This window comes from Nesoenas mayeri, assembly GCF_963082525.1.
Source record: "Nesoenas mayeri genome assembly, chromosome: 29".
Lineage (NCBI taxonomy): Eukaryota > Metazoa > Chordata > Aves > Columbiformes > Columbidae > Nesoenas > Nesoenas mayeri.
The window spans coordinates 479795-500946 of record NC_137561.1 but is presented as its reverse complement, the minus strand read 5'-3'; the positions used below and the strand labels follow the sequence as shown (position 1 = coordinate 500946).

Here is a 21152-nt window from a genome sequence, read left to right as displayed (position 1 = left end):
GGCCCTACAAGCATGAAGCCGAGATCATGTTGTGTCTTGCACAGCGCCCCATGCCCTCTGAACCTGCCCTGCCCAGGACTCCTCACACGTTGCCCAGAGCGAGTCACACTGAGGTGTTGGCTGGTTCCCTGGCTGGGATGTTGGTTTAGATGGTCACCAACAGCACAGGTGGGTCCTGCCCCATCATCGCCTGCTCTGCTCCAGTCTGAAACAGAGCCCAACATCACAATGGGATCATGAGAGAACTGAGGCTGAAGGGACCTCAGGAGTCTGCAGTCCAACCCATCACCAACTGGGTCACACCAAGGTGTTCAAGCCTTGATTCAATCAGAGCTTTAGCAGGACTAGAGAAGTGATCACCCCTTTGTACTGGGCACTGGTGAGGCTGCACCTTGAATCCTGGGGTCAGTTTGAGGCCCCTCATGGCAAGGAAGACATTGAGGTGCTGGAGAGAGTTCAGAGGAGGGTGACAAGGCTGGTGAAGGGTCTGGAGCACCAGTCTCACGAGGAGCGGTTGAGGGAGCTGGGGCTGTTCAGCCTGGAGAACAGGAGGCTGAGGGGAGACCTTATTACTCTCTACAGCTGCCTGAAAGGAGGTTTTATCATGGAGGGTTTTGGTCTCTTCTCCCATGTAGCAAGTGATAAGACAAGAGGAAATGGCCTCAAATTGTACACAAGAAGGTTTAGATTGGATATGAGGAATAAATTCAGGGGAAAGGGTTTTGAAGCAACGGAACAGACTGCCCAGTGAGGTTGTGAAGTCCCCATCACTGAAGGTGTTTTAAAGACATATAGATGAGGCTCTTAGGGACATGGTTTAGTGCCAGATTTAGGTTATGGTTGGACTTGATGATCTTGAGGGTCTCTTCCAACCACAATTATTCTTTGATTCTATGATAAGTCATTTTTGCTATTTTCTTTCTCAGAGGACCATGCAGCCTCCCTGAGAGCTAGGGCCTTTCTGTGGTGTCTGTCCCTTCCCAGACCAAACCTTTTCTCCATTTCCCAACATTCCAGGTGAGTTTCTGGGACACAGCAAATGCTGTCCAGGTCCTCTGGGCCTGTTCAGAGAGACCAGCTTGCCAACATGGTGATGGGCTCTCTGTGCACCTCAAAGCTTTCCTGACCATTTTTCTCAATGTCCCACTTGTGCCCAACCTTTCTGGTCCTTGAACTGTACATGAGGGGGTCGAACAGGGATGTGGGGAAGGTGTAGAAAAAAGGCTTTGTCAAACTGTCTTGGGGGGCTGTTCTGGGCATCCCACAGTCCAGGATGAGGGTGCTGGAGAAACCAGTGGCATTGGTGAGAGGTCCAGGTGGAGAAGGCCTTGTGCCTGTCTACACTGGGTCAGAGCAGTGATGCATTCATGGGATGCCCATGTGAACAGGAAGGGGACAAATGGCTCTAAAATTCCCTCCAGCCAGTTCTTTACCCATCGCACATACACCATCCAGGCCACGAGCTGCCGCTTCTCCAGGAGATGCTATGGGACACGGTGTCAAAGGCTTCACTGCAGTCTAAGGACACAACACCCATAGCCCGTGTGGCGCATTCACTGCCCACGACAGACTTTCCCTCATCTGCTCAGCGGTCACCTTGTCACAGAAGGAGATCAGGCTGGTCAAGCAGGACCTGCCTTTCATCAAGCCATGCTGATTGGGCCCCATTGCTCATCTGTGTGTGTGACCTCACAGTCCTTTCCAGCCATGTTCCTGCTGTTGGCCAATCCCCTGCAGAGGCAGAAGTGACCTCACAGTGCCCTCCACACCCATTGGTTCCTACTGGACTATGAGTTCCTGAGACACAAGTGACCACACGACATCGTACCCACCATCATCCTCCTTGTGGTCCAGTGTGTGAGTAGATCAAACTGAGCTGCTTTCATCAAATGTATCTGATAGATTTCCTATCAAGGGTTTGAGTGGAGAAACATTCCTCAGAGGAGCTGCTGTATTTGCTCTGGGCTATTTTACATCTCTGCTTCTGCTTCTGCTTTTGTTCTCATTTCTCTGTCTATTCTGACGTGTAAGAGCTCTCCAAGGAAAAGATTTGTGGAATCCTACAATAACACAGGTTGGAAGAGACCCCTGAACACCATCTCTGTCCCACTGACCTTTATGGCACCCAAGGAATAGCTGATGGCATTTGTGCTCTCTTGGGTTCATCTCACCACATGCACACACTGGACATGCACATGATGTGTGTGTTTACAACTCATCTGCACAATGAAAACATGGACTTTTGACCTAGTGTTTCATAGAATCATGGAATGTCCTGAGCTAGAAGGACCCAAAGGATCATGGAGTCCAACTGCTGTCCCTGCACAGGACACCCCACAGGTCACCCCGTGTGTCTAAGGATGTTATCCGGTCTCTTCTTGAACACTGTCAGGTTGGGGCCGTGACACCTCCCTGGGGAGCCTGTTCAGTGTCCAGCACCTCTGCGGGAAGAACCTTTTCCTCATGTCCAACCTGAACCTCCCCTTGCACACCCTTCTTCCATTCCCTTGGGTTCTGTAATTGGTCACCAGAGAGAAGACATCAATAACTTCCCCTCCTTCTCCCCTTGTGAGGAAGCTGTAGCCACCATGAGGTCTCCTTTGAGTCTTTTCTTCAGCTCTGATGCTCAGAAACCCCTTGGTTTGCTTTCTGAAGCAGAAAGGAGGAGCCATGAGCTCCAGGCAATGGGAAGGGGGATCCTGTCCCTCACACACAGCTCAGGGCTCTTCCTGGGACCGTGGGATGTGGGTGTGCAAGGCCCAGGGAAGGACAACACTGGGACAACAACTTCCAGCTTCCCTATGGGGCTGCAAGGAGGCAGCGAGGCCCCAGTGCCATGAGGACAACATGTCTGCTCCTGGGGTCAGTGGCAGAGACAACTGCCCTGGCCAAGGGGACACACACCTGGCTTCTGTGGGTCCCTTCCAGCCTTACAGCGCCCTTTGCCATCTCCACCACAGGCTGTTCCACACGGTGCTGCCCCTGCCCCTCTTTCCCTGCAGGCTGCAGACACCCATCTCGCTTCCCACCTGCTCTCACCCAGCATCTCTGCACCTTCACTGCTGTGTCTGCACCCTCACCGGCTGCTCTTTGGAACACAAACCATGGGCTGATCCAGCTCCCTCTGGGTCACCTCTTGCAACACAGCACTGCCCTTCCAGTGACATTTCTTACTCCTCATATCAATTCCTCATCTTCCAAGCAGACTTCTTTTTTCTCTTTCCTGCTTCTTCCCACTATCAAGAAAAGCTCGATCATCTCATAAACTGCCCTTCATGCAGGGAACCCAACCCGTTAGGCTTCTTGTGGTCTTTTAACTGACCAGAGAGAAGTCACCTCGCCATGGTCTCCTAAATCCCACAACTGCTGCTGGCCTTTCAGCTTCTCTGACAGACACGACCATGTCCCTGCCCATGTCCCGTCATGTTCTCAGGTGGGATGGACATGACAACCCGTCTCTCTTCCTGGGCAAGACCTGTGGGCCCTTGGGCAGAGGTTCTTTTCCAGCCATGTCCCTGCTGCTGGGCTGTCACCTCCAGACACAGAACTGACCCCACTGTCCCCTTCACAGCCACATGATTTCGCCTGGATTATGAGTGTCTGAGACTCAGCTGACCTCATAATACCGAACCCATCCATTCACCTCCCCATAGCCCAGGGCCTGACCAGATATTATTATGCTTGTTGTATCAAATTAAATAAATGTATTTCCCTCTAAATGTTTGAGTGCAAAAACTTTCTTTGCAGCAACTGTTGTTTTTATGTTGACATCATTTCTATCTCCTCTTCTGCCTCTTTTTTTTTTTTTTTTTTTCTTTTCTGCAGATATTCTATATTCAAAAACATGTCCAGGGGAAAGATTCGTTGAATCATAGAGTCAGTCACGTTTGAAGAGAGCCCTGAACATCTTCTTGCTTAAATCTCCGTCCCAAAGCAGGTGACCAGCTGAGGTTCTTCAAGGTCTTCGCTGAGCTTTGCATCATCTCCATCACAGCACAGAAGGGAGAATAAAGACCTTCAGTAGTTTTGGCCCAAGTGCTGGTCACTGGGGGATGACACACTAACTGCACAGAGGACACTGCATCGCAGATGATATTTGGGCTTGATGTTTCAGTGAACTTCCCACCAAGCATCCACTTCTTCAGCCCACACAGCACCAATCCGTATATGGACACCACAAGAGACCATGTCCAAGGCCTGCCACAATTTCATACACACAACGTTCCTGTCTTTCCCCTGCCCATTTTGGTTCACAAGTCTCTTTCTTGTCCTCCAAGTGCCTGCAGATGGCTGCAGGAGGACTTGTCCCATCACCTTCCCAGGGTCAGAGACAAGCTGAGCAGCCTGTGATTCCCCCATTCTCCTTCCAGCCTTTCTTGAAGATGGGTTTGACGGATGCCAGGACCTCCTCGATTGCACTGTCATTTTGAAAACACAATCCAGAATCACAGGGCAACTGAAGTGAATCTCACTGGGTCAGTGGGGTTTGTTCCCAGAGTCACGCACACAAATGTCAGGGTTGTGCCAGGTGTCCATAAATGAGTTGGCTCTGTGGACTCTCATCTGAGGCAGAATCATAGAATCATAGAATACTCTTATTGGAAGAGAGTCTTGGGATCATTGAGTTTAACCACAGCCCAACTCTCTCACTAAACCATGTCCCTGAGAACCTCGTCTAAACACCTTTAAACCCCTCCAGGAATGGTTACTCCCCCACTGCCCTGGGCAGCCTGTTCCAATGCCTGACAACACTTTCCAGGAAATACTTTTTGCCTAATATCCAATATAAACCTCCCCTGGTGCAAATTAGGGCCATTTCCTCCAGTCCTATCACTTGCTACGTGTGAGAAGAGACCAAGACTCGCCGTATTGCAACCTGCTGTCAGGCAGTTGTGGACAGTGAGAAGGTCTCCCCTCAATCTCCTGTTCTCCAGGCTAAACAGCCCCAGCTCCCTCAACCGCTCCTCATCACACTTGTACTCCGGACACTCAGCAGCTTTGTCGCCTCCTCTGCACTCTTACTGGTACCTCAATGTCCTCCTTGAGATGAGGGACCCAAAACTGAACACAGGATTCAAGGTGCGGCCTCACCAGTGCTGAGAGCATTGGAAAAATCCCTTCTCTAGTCCTGCTGGCCACACCATTCCTGATACAAGCCAGGATGCTGGTGGCCTTTTTGGCTACCTGGAAACATTCTGGCTCATATTCAGCCAGCTATCCATCAACACCCGCACATCCCTTTCCTCCAGGCAGCTTTACAGCCACTCCTCCCTGAGCCTCTAGCGCTGCCTGGGGTTGTTGTGACCCAAGTGTAGGACCCAGCACTTGGCTTTGTTAAGCCTCAGACAATAGGCCTCAGCCCCATGGTCCAGCATGTCCAGATCCTTAGGCATGGCCATCCTCATGTCCCACGTCATGAGGAATGGACATGGGGACCTCAGTTCAAGGCAGCACATCCTAGTGCTGCATTCAGGCCTTCATGGAACCTGCAGGAACAGCTGATGGTGTTTGTACTGAGTCGGGTTCATCTTATGTCCATGATATGCATGCTCATATCTCATCCATACAGTGGAAACATTGCCTTCTGACTTACTCATTCAGTGTCCTTGTGTTGAGGGATGAACAACCTCTCTCAGCTGGGGTGAAGGGCCAGTGCTGGAAAAGGTGGTTTTGAGGGGCTGGTCTGTGGTGACTGTGCTGGGCCAGTTTCCCCAGGTTGTCCCATGAACATGGGCACACAGCAGCCCCTGCTCTGCTGATGCTTCAGGGCTCTCCCAGGAGGCCTGGCTGGGAGAGGACCCTGCTGTGTGCCAGCCCTGCACACTCACACACTTCAGCCCTTCACTGGTATTTTCTTCTCTGGGGCATTTGCCAGTTCAGCCCTCCCACCCCCTCCTGAATTGTGCCACCCCCTGCCCTCTCCCCAGCCCAGCCCGCAGAGCAGCCACACTGGAACTGGAACTGGTCCCACAGCAGTGGGGACCAGTGAGAATGAAGGACAGTGAGAATGTCCATCCAGCCAGCAAGCTGAGTGGGTCTCCAGCACAGGCAGCTTGCAGACCCAGGTCCAGACCGGCTCCCCAGGACAGCATGAGACATTTGGCCTAGGGGATCCTCAGGAAGGTCCTACGGCCACAGTGCCAGGGCCACCTGCCCCAAGCTGCCACCTGCAGCAAAGGGTTTCTCTTTCCATGTCTTTCCTGCACACATACAGTGCCCCACTCTTCTCCTGGACCATCCCGTCTCCCCACAGAGCCCTTTCCCAAGAGAGCTGAGCTATGCTGACCTGGCCAGCTGTTCCTGTCCCCCTTCCCACTCTCCATACAGCTGTGACCTGGCGGTGCTGCTCTGCAGAGCAAGTGGGCTGTGGTGCCCAGGGCCATGGGGTGAGTCTGCAGGCTCATGCAGGTCAGGATGGGAGGAAGACCCAGCTCAGGGTGTCTCCTGCTCACTCCCCCTCAGCACACAGACATGGCTCCTGCAGCCCCAGAGATCCCAGAGAGAGGATTCTGGGCAAACAAGTCAGTGCGGGGTCCTTTATTTCATTTATACACACAGAGAGAAGAGATCCTTATTTAGAAAAAGACAACGGGTCACACCAAACATGTAGATACGGACATAGATATAAGATGAAAAATAATTTTGCTTGTGGGTAGCATTAATACATCAAAGAATACATAAAACCAAAGAAAAAAATAAAAAACGTACAGAACTCATGTTGAACTAGTAATGTGTTATATTACAAGTCACATGCAGAAGCAGGAGGTCACTTCATTACTGCTTTTGAAAAGTAAACAGCCATCATTTTCCTTATAGACTCCTTGAGCTCCTGGTTCCTCATGCTGTAGATGAGGGGGTTCACTGCTGGAGGCACCACCGAGTACAGAACAGACACCACCAGGTCCAGGGCTGGGGAGGAAATGGATGACGGTTTCAGGTGGGCAAATATGACAGTGCTGAGGAACAGGGAGACCACGGCCAGGTGGGCGAGGCAGGTGGAAAAGGCTTTGTGCCGTCCCTGCTCAGAGGGGATCCTCAGCACGGCCCTCAAGATCTGCACATAGGACACCACAATGAACACAAAACACACAAATGCGAAACAAACAGTGACCACAAGAAGCCCAAGTTCCCTGAGGTAGGAGTGTGAGCAGGAGAGCTTGAGCATCTGGGGGATTTCACAGAAGAACTGGCCCAGGGCATTGCGCTTGCACAGGGGCAGTGAAAATGTATTGGCCGTGTGCAGCAGAGCATTGAGAAACCCAGTGGCCCAGGCAGCTGCTGCCATGTGGACACAAGCTCTGCTGCCCAGGAGGGTCCCGTAGTGCAGGGGTTTGCAGATGGCAACGTAGCGGTCGTACGACATGATGGTGAGAAGATAAAATTCTGCTGATGCTAAAAAGACAAACAGAAATATCTGTGCAGCACATCCTGCATAGGAAATGGCCCTGGTATCCCACAGAGAGTTGGTCATGAACTTGGGGAGAATATTGGAGATACACCCCAGGTCGAGGAGGGCGAGGTTGAGCAGGAAGAAGTACATGGGGGTGTGCAGGTGCTGGTCCCAGGCTATGGTGGTGATGATGAGGCCGTTGCCCAGGAGGGCAGCCAGGTAGATGCCCAGGAAGAGCCAGAAGTGCAAGAGCTGCAGCTCCCGTGTGTCTGTGAACGGCAGGAGGAGGAACTGGGTGATGGAGCTGCTGTTGGACATTGGCTGCCTGTGGGCATGAGGACCTGTCATAGGAGGAAAGGACAGTGACAAGTTAGGGGAGACTTCTCTGTGGAAAATAAACATGCTGTTTCTCATGGAAAACCCCCTTCCTGATGGAGGGATGTTTAAGCTCATTCTCTCTTTCTACTAAGTTTGAATAACAGTTCATCACAGCTTAAAATGCAGCTTAGGCATCTATTTTCCATGAACACACCTCTGGGTCAAGACCCCCTGTGTTGGTGTCAGAACAAAAACTGATCCTTACTCCCACCCCAACCCCAGACAGCACAAGCACCAGGGACAGGTGGAAAAACAGTGAAGGACACTGCAGTGCTACCAGAAAATAAAGCAAGGACAGAAAGGCAGACGGGCATGCTGTGAAACCTTCTCCTTACCCGTCTGTGCTGCTGCCACTCACATAATGACACTGGAGAGCAAGTACTTTTAGCACCTTTTTTGTGTACCACATTCCAGGAACCCTTCACCTGGAGGTGCAGCTGCTGAGGTGGAGACTCGTGACCTGGACCCCATGGCTTTGGGGCAGAGGGTCTGCTGGGGAGGAGAGGAGACCAGGGGTTGCACTGGGAAATGTGTCTGCACTGCAGGGGATTGCAGGGGGGTTCCTCAATCCAGTCCCTGGCATATCTATTAGGAGCTCCTTCCTCCTGCCCATGTCTGTGCTGCCTGCAGCTGTGTGTCTGTCCCTGGTCTGCTCCCTGTCAGTGTCACAGCCCCCGTCCCACCCGCTGTGTGCTCAGCTCTGTCCTGCTCACACCTCCTGGCACTGCCCAGGGGCAGCTCTGTGTGTGCAGGGGCTCAGGAGCAGCTCAGACACGTCGTAACGAGACCTGGGGTCTCAATGTCTTCTCCAAAGAGAGAAATAAATCCCCATCTCCCACAGCACATCCAGACAAGCAAGAGTGGAAAACTGAAAGCACAGACTCCTTCCCTGGCATCTGTTTATATCTCCATGTCGTTATTCAGAAGGACCCTGTGCCATGTGTGTGGGGGGATCTGGAGCTCTGAGCAGCCCTGACCCACACTGCCCCCTTCAACCCCACAAGCTCCCTGCCTGCCCTGCCGGGGGTCGCTCCATCTCCCCACAGCTGCTGCCATGGGATCTCCCGGGCAGGCTGAGCGCTGACCCTGGCAGGCGGCAGAGTCCCTGCCCGGCACAGCCCTGGGGTGCAGGGACCCTGCTCTGCAGGACAGCCCTGGGCACCCCTGGGTATCCCCCCTGCAGTCACCCTCAGCAGAAGTTGCCATCATGCCCTGTCCCTCTGGCAGTGCAGCAGGGAAGCGCTGCTCTGAACCATGTTCTTGTCCTCTACATGAGAAATACTGTGAGAGAGACCTGACAGCTCCTGTAAATTGTGGGGTGTATCATCGTTAGATCCCTCAAGGAAATGCAGCTGCATTGTCCTACAGCCAGAGACTTACCGTGTTAGAACTGTGATTTGTCTCATTGAATCCTCAGCAACCATTCACCCCACATTGCCTTTCCCCTCTCTGTGCTTGGCTTCTGTGCCCTCGGTGCTGCAGGCAGAGCCCTCAGCCCTGCTGCGTGTGCAGAGGAGCTGCTCCTGGGCAGAGCTGTCTCTCTGCAGCGCTGCCGCTGCCATGAGCTCCCTGTGTCCCAGGAGCCCAGCCCAGCTCAGCAGCACAGGAGCAGCCCATGATGTCCCTTTCTCTGTCCCCTCTGGGCTCCTCCAGGTGTTCCTGGGGCCCCAGTGGCACAACTTTGAAGTTGAAGTAATCAGTGATGTTGATTCTCTCTCCTCTGAAGAGACACTTCTTTCCAGTATTGTATTTTTCATTTTAAAAAAAGAATCGGTATGAGAATCATCTCTTCTTGTCCCATCATTAGACAGGACACCAGGAATGTTACAGCAAATTATCTAATTTCTGCAAACTAGGGAAGGAATATCTTCAGTTAAAGGAATTCAGGCAATTTGTTCTGGTTTTATACTCCTAGGTCTAGAGAGACATTCATCAATCTTTGGCCATGTCATGTCTGTGCTCTGATTCAAAGCCTTTGCACACACGGGCGCTTGGACTCTTGGTACCAGGTTTCTTGTGCAGGTCAGAGCTGGGCTGGTGCCACAGCTGGGGTGGCTCAGCCCAGATGTGAGGCCATGTCCTCAGCCAGGGACCTGACTGGGGAGCTGGAGCTGTCAGTGCTGCAGACAGAGCTGTGACACGGATGGAATGAACAGCCAGGCAGGGTGGCAGGAGTGAGTTCATCTGGTCTCAAGGACAGCATCAACAGTCCAGATCAAAACCCACTCTAAACATGTAAAGAGTTTTACGCAGGGTGGATTGTGCCTGTCCATCCTCTTTGCTTTCTATGAGGAAACGACAGGGTTTCTGCATGTGGGGACAATAGTTATGGTATTTTACTTGCAAGTCAGCAAGGCATCCATCATCATCCCCTGCAATATTCATGTGTCCAAGGGAGGATATTATGGTCTGCTTTGATGTTCAAGTAAATGGCTATAAAGCAAGCTGGATGGTTGGGCTTAGAAGGACAGTAGGTAAAAGGAGAAACTTTCCAGTCCTGAGGATAGTCCAGCACTGGAAGCTGTTTCCCAGGAGTGCGCACTCACTCTGTCCCAGAATGTGACCAAGATGTGTTTGGATAAAGCCCTGAGCAATCTGGTCTGACTCTGCTGTGAGCAGGAGGTTGGTCAACACACCTCCTGAGCTCCCTTTGAGCATGAATGACGCTGTCCTTTCATCCCCTTCATGTTTTCAGTTTAGAGAAAGCTCTTAGATTCTCCCTGACCATAGGAAAAATTCACAGAGGGTCCAGAGCTGCTTTACAAGGGCCCCCAAACGGCCCTGACCACATCTTGTGCATCTCTTCTCATATGTCCACACCCAGGGTGTTTTTCACTGTCCTTATACCCTTCCAGAATGAACAGCCCATCTTGCTAATCCTTTCAGAGCAGGTTGTTCAAGAGGTGTCAGCATCCATGTAAAGAGTCTGCGCAGCAGCCAGGCAGCAAAGCCATCATTGCAGAAATGGAGATGAGACACTTGACCAGCTCCTTGCACCCAGATATCAGTGTGACATGTCTGCTGAGATTGCTGGGAACACCTAAACTGTAAGAGCAGAGCATGTGAGTCCTGGTTGGGTATCCTGGCTTGTCTCCTGACCCATGTGGTGCTTCAGGCTCTGAAGAGAATCAAAACCAGCCATTGGACTGGGGTAGTTCCATTTTACACGTGTCACGCAGGGCAGATGAGGGAGCTCAGAACTCCAGACTCTGCGTCACGGTTGGGACTGCAGAGACTGGAAATGCAGGTGACAGTGTGTGTCAGTGCACACACATACAGATTCTGGCTTCCTTTGGCCCTTTGCACTGACCTGGGATCTGTTCCTTGGCCACCTTTGTCTCAAAAAGAAACTATTCTCCTATGCAACCTCCACATCACACCACATAAGAAATAATTAAAAGGTAGAAAAGCAATGAAAGAAGAACAATTTGGGGGTAATTCTGTCCAAGAAGTGTACTATTTAAATGATTAAAACAAAAAAGAAGTGAGAGAAAAAGCATTATTCTAAGAAATTCTTTCAAGACACAACTGCTGAGATGTAGTAGATGCTTGGAAAAGCAAGAATGACTGTTAGGACTGAAATTAAAGAGATTTAAATCATCATCGTCATCAGTGAGAATGAGGAGTTCCCTGTTACTGTTACAAGTGACAGCACCACTGTTCACAAACATCCTTCAGAGCATCTCCACTTTTCCTGGGCTCCAAAGCTCATCCTGCTCAGAGTTTGACAGGATTGCTGCAAACCCCTGTGACCCAAATCTCTACAACTGTCTCTGCTCAACAGCCTTTTACCCCAGGAAGGGGAAAACTGCCAGTGCAGGCACCAACCCAGTGCCCAACCTGCCTGGAGAGCCAGGACAGTTGTGCCACACAACAGCCGCCTCTGAGGGAACCTGGAGGTGATGGAACTGAAATGGTTTCAACCCAAATCATAGAATCAGAGAATCATGGAATCATTGAGGCTGTAAAAGACCCTTAAGAACATTGAGTCCAACCGTAAGGCAAACATTGCCAAGACCACCACTAAACCATGTCCCAAATTGCCACATCTCCACGTCTTTTAAACACCTCCAGCAATGGAAGCTCCAATCCTGAGCTGGCAGGACACCATTGGCTGCAGTTGGACATAAGATACTGGTCATGGCTGTGAGTTCAGCCCTCGCTGGCAGAATGTCTCACACCCTCACTGAGGAGGGCAGGAGGCTGGGAGATGGAAGCACGTTTCAGTTTCCAGATCCCAGCACAGAGCCCAGACCATCCTGCCCTTGGACTCTGGATCCCATTTCCTGAGATGCAAAGCTGGTGGGACTTCTGTGGATAATCATGTTAAAAGCATGAAAAGTCCTTCAGGTGTTTGTGTAATTTGCCTAGGAATGTCAGTTTTTAAAGAAAAATAAAAGTTTAACATGCTTACATTTAAATATCTGTAAAATAGTACTCTGCATCTGTGGTAGCCCCTCTGGCAATGACAATTAAATAGGTATTTGCACTATAAGGCTCCATACCCCCATCCACAAGCACATATCTAAGTGGTTCAGATGACGGGTGGTCTGGCAAACGTCACCCTTTGTGTCCCCAGGTGATGGACACTGCTCATGTGCCTCTGCAGAGAGTGGCAGGAGCTGGATCCCCTTCTCGGGACAGACTCCTTCCAGGAGAGACACAGACACAGGGGAAACTCATCGGGGCTTTACGGCATTTCACTCGGCATCAGTTTGACATATTGGGTGCTGTCCTGTGACTGCCCTTTCTGCACAAATGATCATACAAACACAACCATTTAGTGAAACATGGTCATAAAGGGCTGTTATGGACAAGAAATGTAACCGTGAACTCTGGAGAGAGCGAGGAAGTTCATAATAAGCACCAGGAAGAACCAAGAAGCTCGAGGCCTCTTCTGAAGAGCGGGAAACCTGAGCAGCTGTGATTGGCCATTGTAGATGTGGGAGAGGGTCAGGGCATGTCAGGGAGAAGCAATAAGATGGCTGATGGCTTCAGTGAACCCTTCCAGCCATGTCTGAGCCCAGCAATGGAAAGCAGTTGATGTCTGCAGGTGGAGGAGGAACGGGAGGAAGATCTTCCTGGGAATACGGAAGGAAGAAAGGCTTCTCTTGGGCTAATCATGTATGGCAGTGCCATTTGCATGCTGTGGGCATGGCTGTGCCTGGGAGATGGGGAACGGCTGCTGCTGGGGTGACTGTGCTCAGTCATGGCCCATGAGCTGACCCTGCTCTGCTCTTCTTTCATACTGCCCACACTTGGATGGTCCTCAGGAATCATCCATGAGCCTGGTGGATCCATGAACTTCCTGGAGTGATGGGTATGGATACAAATAGGGGATTCGAGCAAGTTTGGGACTGGGACACTGAGGTGACTGGTGACCATTGCCAGGTGTATGAAAGAAGCTGGATGAGTTGTGAGGAGCTCACAGGCATTTCCAGCTCCACAGGAATCCAGAGCCTTGCAGTTAAAGCAACAGCACTTGACATAAACACCACCGCCAAAACACAAAACCCTCACACTGACCACAGGAAAAGCCTTGAAAAACATTGGAGAAAGATCTACCAGGTCGCAGGGGTCAGGGCTCAGCCATTCTGGTGATGAAAAAGCATCAAGGGCTGACATGGCATCAGAGCCACCTCCACATGGCCCTCACCACCTGGAACCAGTGTCTGCAAGTCTTGCCTTCACCAGCCCCCAGGGACAGGGACCTGCTCTGGTTGTTTCCTTCACAGCTGTGTCAGCGATGGCCCTTCATGGGGTCCCAAACACCCTCAGAAACCTGGGGATTGATTCTGCCTTTTGCTTCATTAGAGGTTTGTTCATTGTTTCAGTATCTGCAGTTCATGATCATGGCACCAGAGGGCTCACTAGCATAGAAAATGCTCTTACAAGCCAAGGCTCTGTGCATCATTTTCCTAAAGGTTTCAAGGCTGGTGTGGATGATTAGAGAGATTTCAGGAATACCAAACAGAGAGCATTTCCATAATATATGGCAATAAATCCAAATTTCTTTAAATTCCATCCCTGCTTGCCCTTCCCTCCCTTTCCAGAACAGGTGGCATCAGCAACGTCCAGTTCATATTGATGTGTTGCATCTCCTGATAAAGACTGAATATGTCAGAAAAGTGTGTAACTAAATCACCATGTGAGTGAGGAGACAGGCCAGGACACCTCAAGAGGAGTCACACTCCTCTGGACCAAGAGGTGGGTGTTCCTGGCAATCTCAGGTGCCACAGCACAGCGATACTTGTGTTCAGGAGCTGGTCAAGTGACCCATCTCCTGTTCTGTAACGGTGTCTGAGTTTGCTCAGGTCACCCCTGACTTGAGCCCCATCCACTGCTGGGTGTTCTCCAGACTCCTGCCTTCAGGAACCAAGTCCCAGGAGACCTTGCTGGTGAAGATGGAGGCAAAGAAGCCATGAAGAACATCAGTGCTCTCTGATTCTACTCTTATGAAGTTCAGCAGCAGACCCACGTTCACCCTGTCTATTCTCTTACTGCAAGTGAAGCTCTGTCAGCTCATCTTGCTGCCCTTCCCGTACAGGTATCAAGTCCAGGGGAGCTTTGGCATCATCCCCACATCCATGGACAAGGTTTCTAAATTCCTCCTTTGCAGCTTCCCCTGCTCCCACCTCCTGTGTGCTGCCTTTTGCCCTAGAGCTCCAGCAGTTCAGGTAAACAGTCTCATGAGATAAATGGTTCTTTTCACCAGTATTTGAAGAGATCATTCTTGTGCTTGGAGCAGGCTGTCCTGTAAGGCTGATCAGTTTTCCTGAGCTCCTTCACCCTTCAGAGCAACCTCCATGTCACCAAATAGGCCACCATTCCCTAGTATGTCAAAATCTTCTCCTCTGGACTCCACCAGCCTGTGCTCTGCTGCTGGCCTTCCTCCCTCCCCTCTGTGCCTGGGACCCCACTGTGTCCTGGTCACAACAGCCAAGGTGGACACCGATGATCACATCCCTCAACAGCTCTTCCTTGTTTCCCAGTTACAGATTCAGGTGAGCAGCACCCTTGTTGGCCCACCAGGCAGCCACGTTAAGAAGTTGTCCCAAGATCTTCTAGAATATCGGCACCTACAGCTTTCACTGGTCAATGAATGCCAGGGTAATTACAGTTTCCCATAGGAACCTGCTCATTGACTGCAGAATTCCTCAGGCTGCTGACAGAAGATCTTTTCCATTTCTTCATGATCAATTATTTTGTAACACCGAACATGTTGTCACCCTGTACCAGGGTTTACATGGCAAAGACTTGGAACTGGGGGTGAGTGTGGGTGTGCTACAGTTGTCACCTCTCTGAGAAGACAGCAGGAGTTTGATTAAATGTCAGACAGAGACGATTTCAGCTGCTCCAAGATGAACCCACTCCTTGCCCAATCTGAGCCACTCACTGATGCTGGAAGCACCTCTTCTGTCCAGGAAGAGACACAGCTTTGAGGAAATCTGGAATTCACCCATCTGAAAGATCTGAAGGTTGATAAGGGGAAGCGGCCAGTTATGTGTCAGGGTGGCACAATAAACCAATCCGTCAGGACAGAGCAGGACCTGGCACGCTGAGCAGTGACCCTGAGGAGAAGGGCCTGGGCACTACAAGGTCCCCACAGCAGCCCGTGGTGCACGCTCACCATGAACAAGGCAGCTGCACACGGGGCTGCATGAGGAGGAGCGTGGGGACCCAGACACCTGCAGTTCTCATCGCATTCGGTTCAGCACTGGTGTGACCCACACACACGGGTGTGTGCCAGTGTGCGGCTTCCCAGTCTGGAGAAGCAGGGAGGGACTGGAGAGTGCAGGGCTGTGCCAAGGCAGGTTCAGCACCTTGTGCACATGGTGTGGGGTGCTGAGGGACCTGGGCTGCTTCGGCCCAGCCGTGCTGGGGAGGCTGCAGCAGTGCAGGAGTAGCCTGAGAGTGCTTGAAGGGCGGTTTCAGAGGTGGTGGAGGTTTCTGCATAGTGGGAAAGAGCTTGAGAAAGAAATAATGGCCCAAAGTGCAGCTGGGGAGGTCCAGGCTGGACATGAGCAGAAAGGAATGTGATGGAAGGGCAGTGCTGTGGTGGAGCAGGTCAGCAGAGGGAGTCTGCATCAGCCCAAGGCTTTGTGCTTCAAGGAGCAGCTGGGGAGGATGGAGAGATCTCAGCAAAGGAAGGAAGATGCTCAGACAAGAGCAAGGTGGGACAGCAGGGGGGATGTCTCCAGCCTGCAGGAACAGAGGTGCAGGGGATGCCACAGCACAGGACAGGCTGTCGTGGAGATGATCACAGGATGGAAAGAGGCTGAAAGCCCCACCAGACATGAGCTCCTTCTCCCCTTGGCTGTGGCTGTTGTCTGCACCTCTGATGGCTGTGAGGAGACACCTTGTCCTTGCAGGACAGGGGCCTCATGGCCTCCTTGTCCCCAGCCAGGAACCTGGGAGGTGTGGGACCATAGTCCTGCCCTTGGCCTTGCACAGCCCCACATCACACTGTCCCAGGAATGGCCCGGGCAAGGTGGGAGGGACAGGATCTGCCTTCGCAGGGCTGGCGGTCAGGGCTTGGCTTTTGGTTAAAGAAACACAACCAGGTTTCCTCAGCATCAGAGCCGCCTTTACTGTGCTTTTCCTGACCTCCAGTTTTCTTCTCTAACCAAACCGGGATATTGTTTCTCAGTAGGTTCCCTCAGTGGGACCCATTAATATTACAAGAAACTTTGGAGTTTGAATGTGACTTTGACTTCTTGAGAAGTTTCTTCAACTTCCCCTCAGGGTCTGAGGTCCATGGACTCAGCACCAAACTCACCAGAGGGGTCATTAAAGCGCCCTGGGCTGCTCCTGTGCTGCTGAGCTGGGCTGGGCTCCTGGGACACAGGGAGCTCATGGCAGCGGCAGCGCTGCAGAGAGACAGCTCTGCCCAGGAGCAGCTCCTCTGCACACGCAGCAGGGCTGAGGGCTCTGCCTGGGGATCTCAGGAGACGAGCAAGGCAGAGAGAGATTAAAGGTGCTCAGGACTGGAGGATGACTGAGAGCTCACTGGAGGAGAAACCTTTGCAGCCCTTGCCATGGTAGGTCTCTGGTGCAGGGCAGTGCAGCTGCAGCTCCTGGAGGCATCTCCTGAAACTGGCGCAGGCACAGCTTGTGGCATCTGTAAGGACGGGGCTCTTGTCAGGCCATGTTGAAGAGCTGTGAAGCCGGGTGAGCACCCAGGGGTGCCCAGGGCTGTCCTGCAGAGCAGGGTCCCTGCACCCCAGGGCTGTGCCGGGCAGGGACTCTGCCACCTGCCAGGGTCAGCACTCAGCCTGCCCGGGAGATCCCATGGCAGCAGCTGTGGGGGGAAGGAGCGACCCCCGTCAGGGCAGGCAGGAAGCTTGTGGGGCTGAAAGCGGCTGTGTGGGTCAGGGCTGCTCAGAGCTCCAGATCCCCCCACAGACATGGCACAGGGTCCTTCTGAACAACAGCATTGATTCAGCAACAGCCACAAGGGAAGGAGTCTGTGCTTTCAGTTTTCCACTCTTGCTCGTCTGGGTGTGCAGTGGGAGATGGGGATTTATTTCTCTCTTTGGAGAAGACGCTCAGAGCCCAGTTCTCATTAGGACGTGTCTGAGCTGCTCCTGAGCCCCTGCACACACAGAGCTGCCCCTGGGCAGTGCCAGGAGGTGTGAGTAGGACAGAGCTGAGCACACAGCGGGTGGGACGGGGTCTGTGACACTGACAGGGAGCAAACCAGGGACAGACACACAGCTGCAGGCAGGACAGACATGGGCAGGACGAGTTAAATGGTGGGCATGGGATTTAGGAACGTCTCTCACATCCTTTCCAGTGCAGACACATTTCCCAGTGCAACCCCTGGTCTCCTCTCCTCCCCAGCAGACCCTCTGCCCCAAAGCCATGGGGTCCAGGTCACGAGTCTCCACCTCAGCAGCTGGACCACCAGGTGAAGAGTTCCTAGAATGTGGTACACAAAAAAGGTGCTAAAAGTACTTGCTCTACAGTTTCATTATGTGAGTAGCAGCAGCACAGACGGGTAAGGAGAAGGTTCCACAGCATGCCCGTCTGCCTTTCTGTCCTTGCTTTATTTTCTGGTAGCACTGCAGTGTCCTTCCCTGTTTCTCCACCTGTCCCTGGTGCTCTTGCTCTCTGGGGTTGGGGTGGGGATGTGGGTCAGTTTTTGTTCTGAAACGAGTTCAGTGGATCTTACCTCAAAGGTCTGTTCATGGAAACCAGATGCCCAAGCTGCGTTTTAAACAGTGATGAACAGTTTTTCTCAGTTAGTAGAAAGAGAGAATGAGCTGAAACATCCCTCCATCAGTGAAGTTGTATTGCATGAGAAATAGCCTGTTTATTCTCTAACTTGTCACTGCGTTTTCCTCATTGCACAGGTCCACATGCCCACAGGCAGCCAATGTCCAACAGCAGCTCCATCACCCAGTTCCTCCTCCTGCCCTTCACAGACACACGGGAGCTGCAGCTCTTGCACTTCTGACTCTTCCTGGGCATCTACCTGGCTGCCCTCCTGGGCAATGGCCTCATCATCACCACCATAGCCTGGGACCAGCACCTCCACACCCCCATGTACTTCTTCCTGCTCAACCTCGCCCTCCTCGACCTGGGCTCCATCTCCACCATTGTCCCCAAGTCCATGGCCAATTCCCTCTGGGACACCAGGGCCATCTCTTACATAGGATGTGTTGTGCAGCTATTTTTGTTTCTCTTTTCCATTTCAATCGAGTATTGGCTCCTCACCATCATGTCATACGACCGCTACATTGCCATCTGCAAACCCCTGCACTACGGGACCCTCCTGGGCAGCAGAGCTTGTGTCCACATGGCAGCAGCTGCCTGGGCCACTGGGTTTCTCAATGCTCTGCTGCACACGGCCAATACATTTTCACTGCCCCTGTGCAAGGGCAATGCCCTGGGCCAGTTCTTCTGTGAAATCCCCCAGATGCTCAAGCTCTCCTGCTCACACTCCTACCTCAGGGAACTAGGGCTTATTGTAGTCACTGTCTGTTTATCATTTGTGTGTTTTGTGTTCATTGTGGTGTCGTATGTGCAGATCTTGAGGGCCGTGCTGAGGATCCCCTCTGAGCAGGGACGCCACAAAGCCTTTTCCACCTGCCTCCCTCACCTGGCCGTGGTGCCTCTGTTCCTCAGCACTGTCATGTTTGCCCACCTGAAGCCCCCTTCCAGCTCTTCTCCATCCCTGGACCTGGTGGTGTCAGTTCTTTACTCAGTGGTGCCTCCAGCAGTGAACCCCCTCATCTACAGCATGAGGAACCAGGAGCTCAAGGATGCTCTGTGGAAACTCTTAACTGAGTGTTTTCTGAGGCAATAAACTGCTCATCTGCTTCTACATAGAAGTTTAAATGTAACTTGCTACAAGTCCAGCTTGTCATATGTATTTGCTGTTGTTGTTGGCATTTTTTTATTCTGATAATGTTGTCTTCCCCTTTCTAAAACACTGTCTGCTTTTCTTTTATAACCCCTTGTTGTGTAAATGAGGAGCCATGATCTGTGTGTATTTATACAAAGTAAAGGCTCCTGTAGTGACTTGATTTTCACTAGATCCTTCCTGGAAGGCCTTTTGGAGCTGCAGGGACACTTCCTGTGATGGGTGAAGGGTAAAAGAGTCCATCGTGACAGCCCTGCCAGGGAGCAGCAGCGCTTGTTCTTCCCGAGCTGTTCTGGTTCCACTCCACACTCTCCTTCTCATCCCTGGTGTTGGTGCAAGGCCTGAGTGCTCTGGCAGCTTGGTCACCGTCCTGCTGTGTGTCAGTGCTGTGGGCGCAGGCAGGGACAGGCAATGGGCACTGCTGTGACAGAGATGGTCTTTGTAAAAGTAATTCCATAAAGAACAGCGATCTTCTTAGGACAGTGTCAGAAGACTTCGGACTTCTTAAAATTTCTGTCAAGAACATGCCCAAGAAAATGGCCACAGATTTAAACACCAGAGTACAGCTGAACAATGTGCGTGTGCAGGGCTGTCACACAGCAGTGTCCTCTCACAGCCAGGCTCCTGCCAGAGACCTGCAGGACCAGCAGAGCAGGGCTGGGCTGTGCCCCTGTGCACTGGACACCCCGTGGAAGGAGCCCCAGGTCAATCACCATGGACTGGCCCCTCACAACCACCATTTCCAGCACTGGCCTCTCACCCCAGCTCAGAGGTCTTTGTCCCTCCATGGAATTACACTGTATGAGTAGGTCAGAGGTTCATGTTTACATTGTACGGATGGGATGTGAGCGTGCACATCATGTATGTGAGGTAAGATGAACATAAATGAGAACAAGCACCATCAGCTATTCCTTGGGGTTCCATTAAGGCCTGTGAGACAGACAGTTCATTGAGGTCTCATCATGTTGGTTTTCCCATAGGAAACCAGCAGAAAGCAGCACTGGAATGTGCTTCCTTGAACCAATGTCCACTCCTAATGATGATGAGGGACATCAAAGATAAATGTAAAACATGGCAACACACCACCGGGCTGAGGTGCCTCCCAACCTTTGGGAATAGGAACATGAGGCCAGACAGACACTGGCTCTTTGTCTCTGTGTATAAGGGAAATTGTCTGTCCCTGAATATTTCAAGGTGTTTTAAGAGTCCACAGGGCCAGCTCAGATGTGGACACCTGACAGAACCCTGATACTTCTGTGTGTGACTCCAAAGACAAACCCCAGTGGCACAGTGAGATTCATCTCAGCTCCCTTGGACAACTCATTGCAAATGTCCCTGTTCACTCCATCACCTTTGCCATCCCCATCACATGCTGTTCTACACAGTCCTACACCTGTCCCTCTTTCCCTGTGGGAAATTCTGGATCGTGGTCTCAGAAGTGCCAGAGTGATCAGAGAGGTTCAGAGGTCCCTCAGAAAGGCAGACGTCAAACCCATCTTCAGGAATGGCAGGAAGGAGAACTGGGAGAACGACAGGCTGCTCAGCCTACGTCTGTCCCCAGGAGGGTGACGGGCCACATTCTCCTGCAGGGATCTCCAGGCAGCAGAAGGACAAGGAAGGAATTGTTGAACCCAAATGGGCAGGGGAAAGAAAGTCATGTTGAGTACATGGAGTTTTGCAAGGCCCCAGACATGGTCTGCTGTGGTGCCTTAGAGCAGATTGGTGAGATCTGGGATGTAGATGTGGATGTTGTGATGGGTGGGGAGTTGGCAGCATGACCAAACCCGAACATCATTAGTGGTACAAAGTCCTGTGTTCAGCCAGTTTCTAGTGGCATCCCTCAGTGATGAGTACTGGGACCAACACTGTCCTATGGCTTTATTCTGCCTCTTCATTATGTCGTGGAGCACATTTTCAGCAGGTGACCATCTTAATGAACATCCCAGTCAGTGAACCAGCCAACACCTCAGTGTGACTCGCTCTGGGCAACGTGTGAGGAGTCCTGGGCAGGGCAGG

At 51.8% G+C, this 21152-nt stretch overlaps 1 protein-coding gene and 1 pseudogene across 2 annotated transcripts; one reads left to right on the top strand and one right to left on the bottom strand.

Moving 5' to 3' along the window:
• Positions 1-6233: 6233 nt before the first annotated feature.
• On the bottom strand, positions 6234-7708 carry LOC308050612 (olfactory receptor 14J1-like; the record flags this gene model as incomplete). The annotated part of the gene is made up of 1 exon (XM_080360770.1): positions 6234-7708. The coding sequence occupies one exon, from the start codon at positions 7706-7708 to the stop codon at positions 6767-6769; it is 942 nt and encodes a 313-aa protein (XP_080216896.1). The 3' UTR covers positions 6234-6766.
• Positions 7709-18146: 10438 nt separating this feature from the next.
• Positions 18147-19079, top strand: LOC308050667 (olfactory receptor 14J1-like; annotated as a pseudogene). The gene has a single exon. The product of its transcript is annotated as an olfactory receptor 14J1-like (transcript).
• Positions 19080-21152: the final 2073 nt, after the last annotated feature.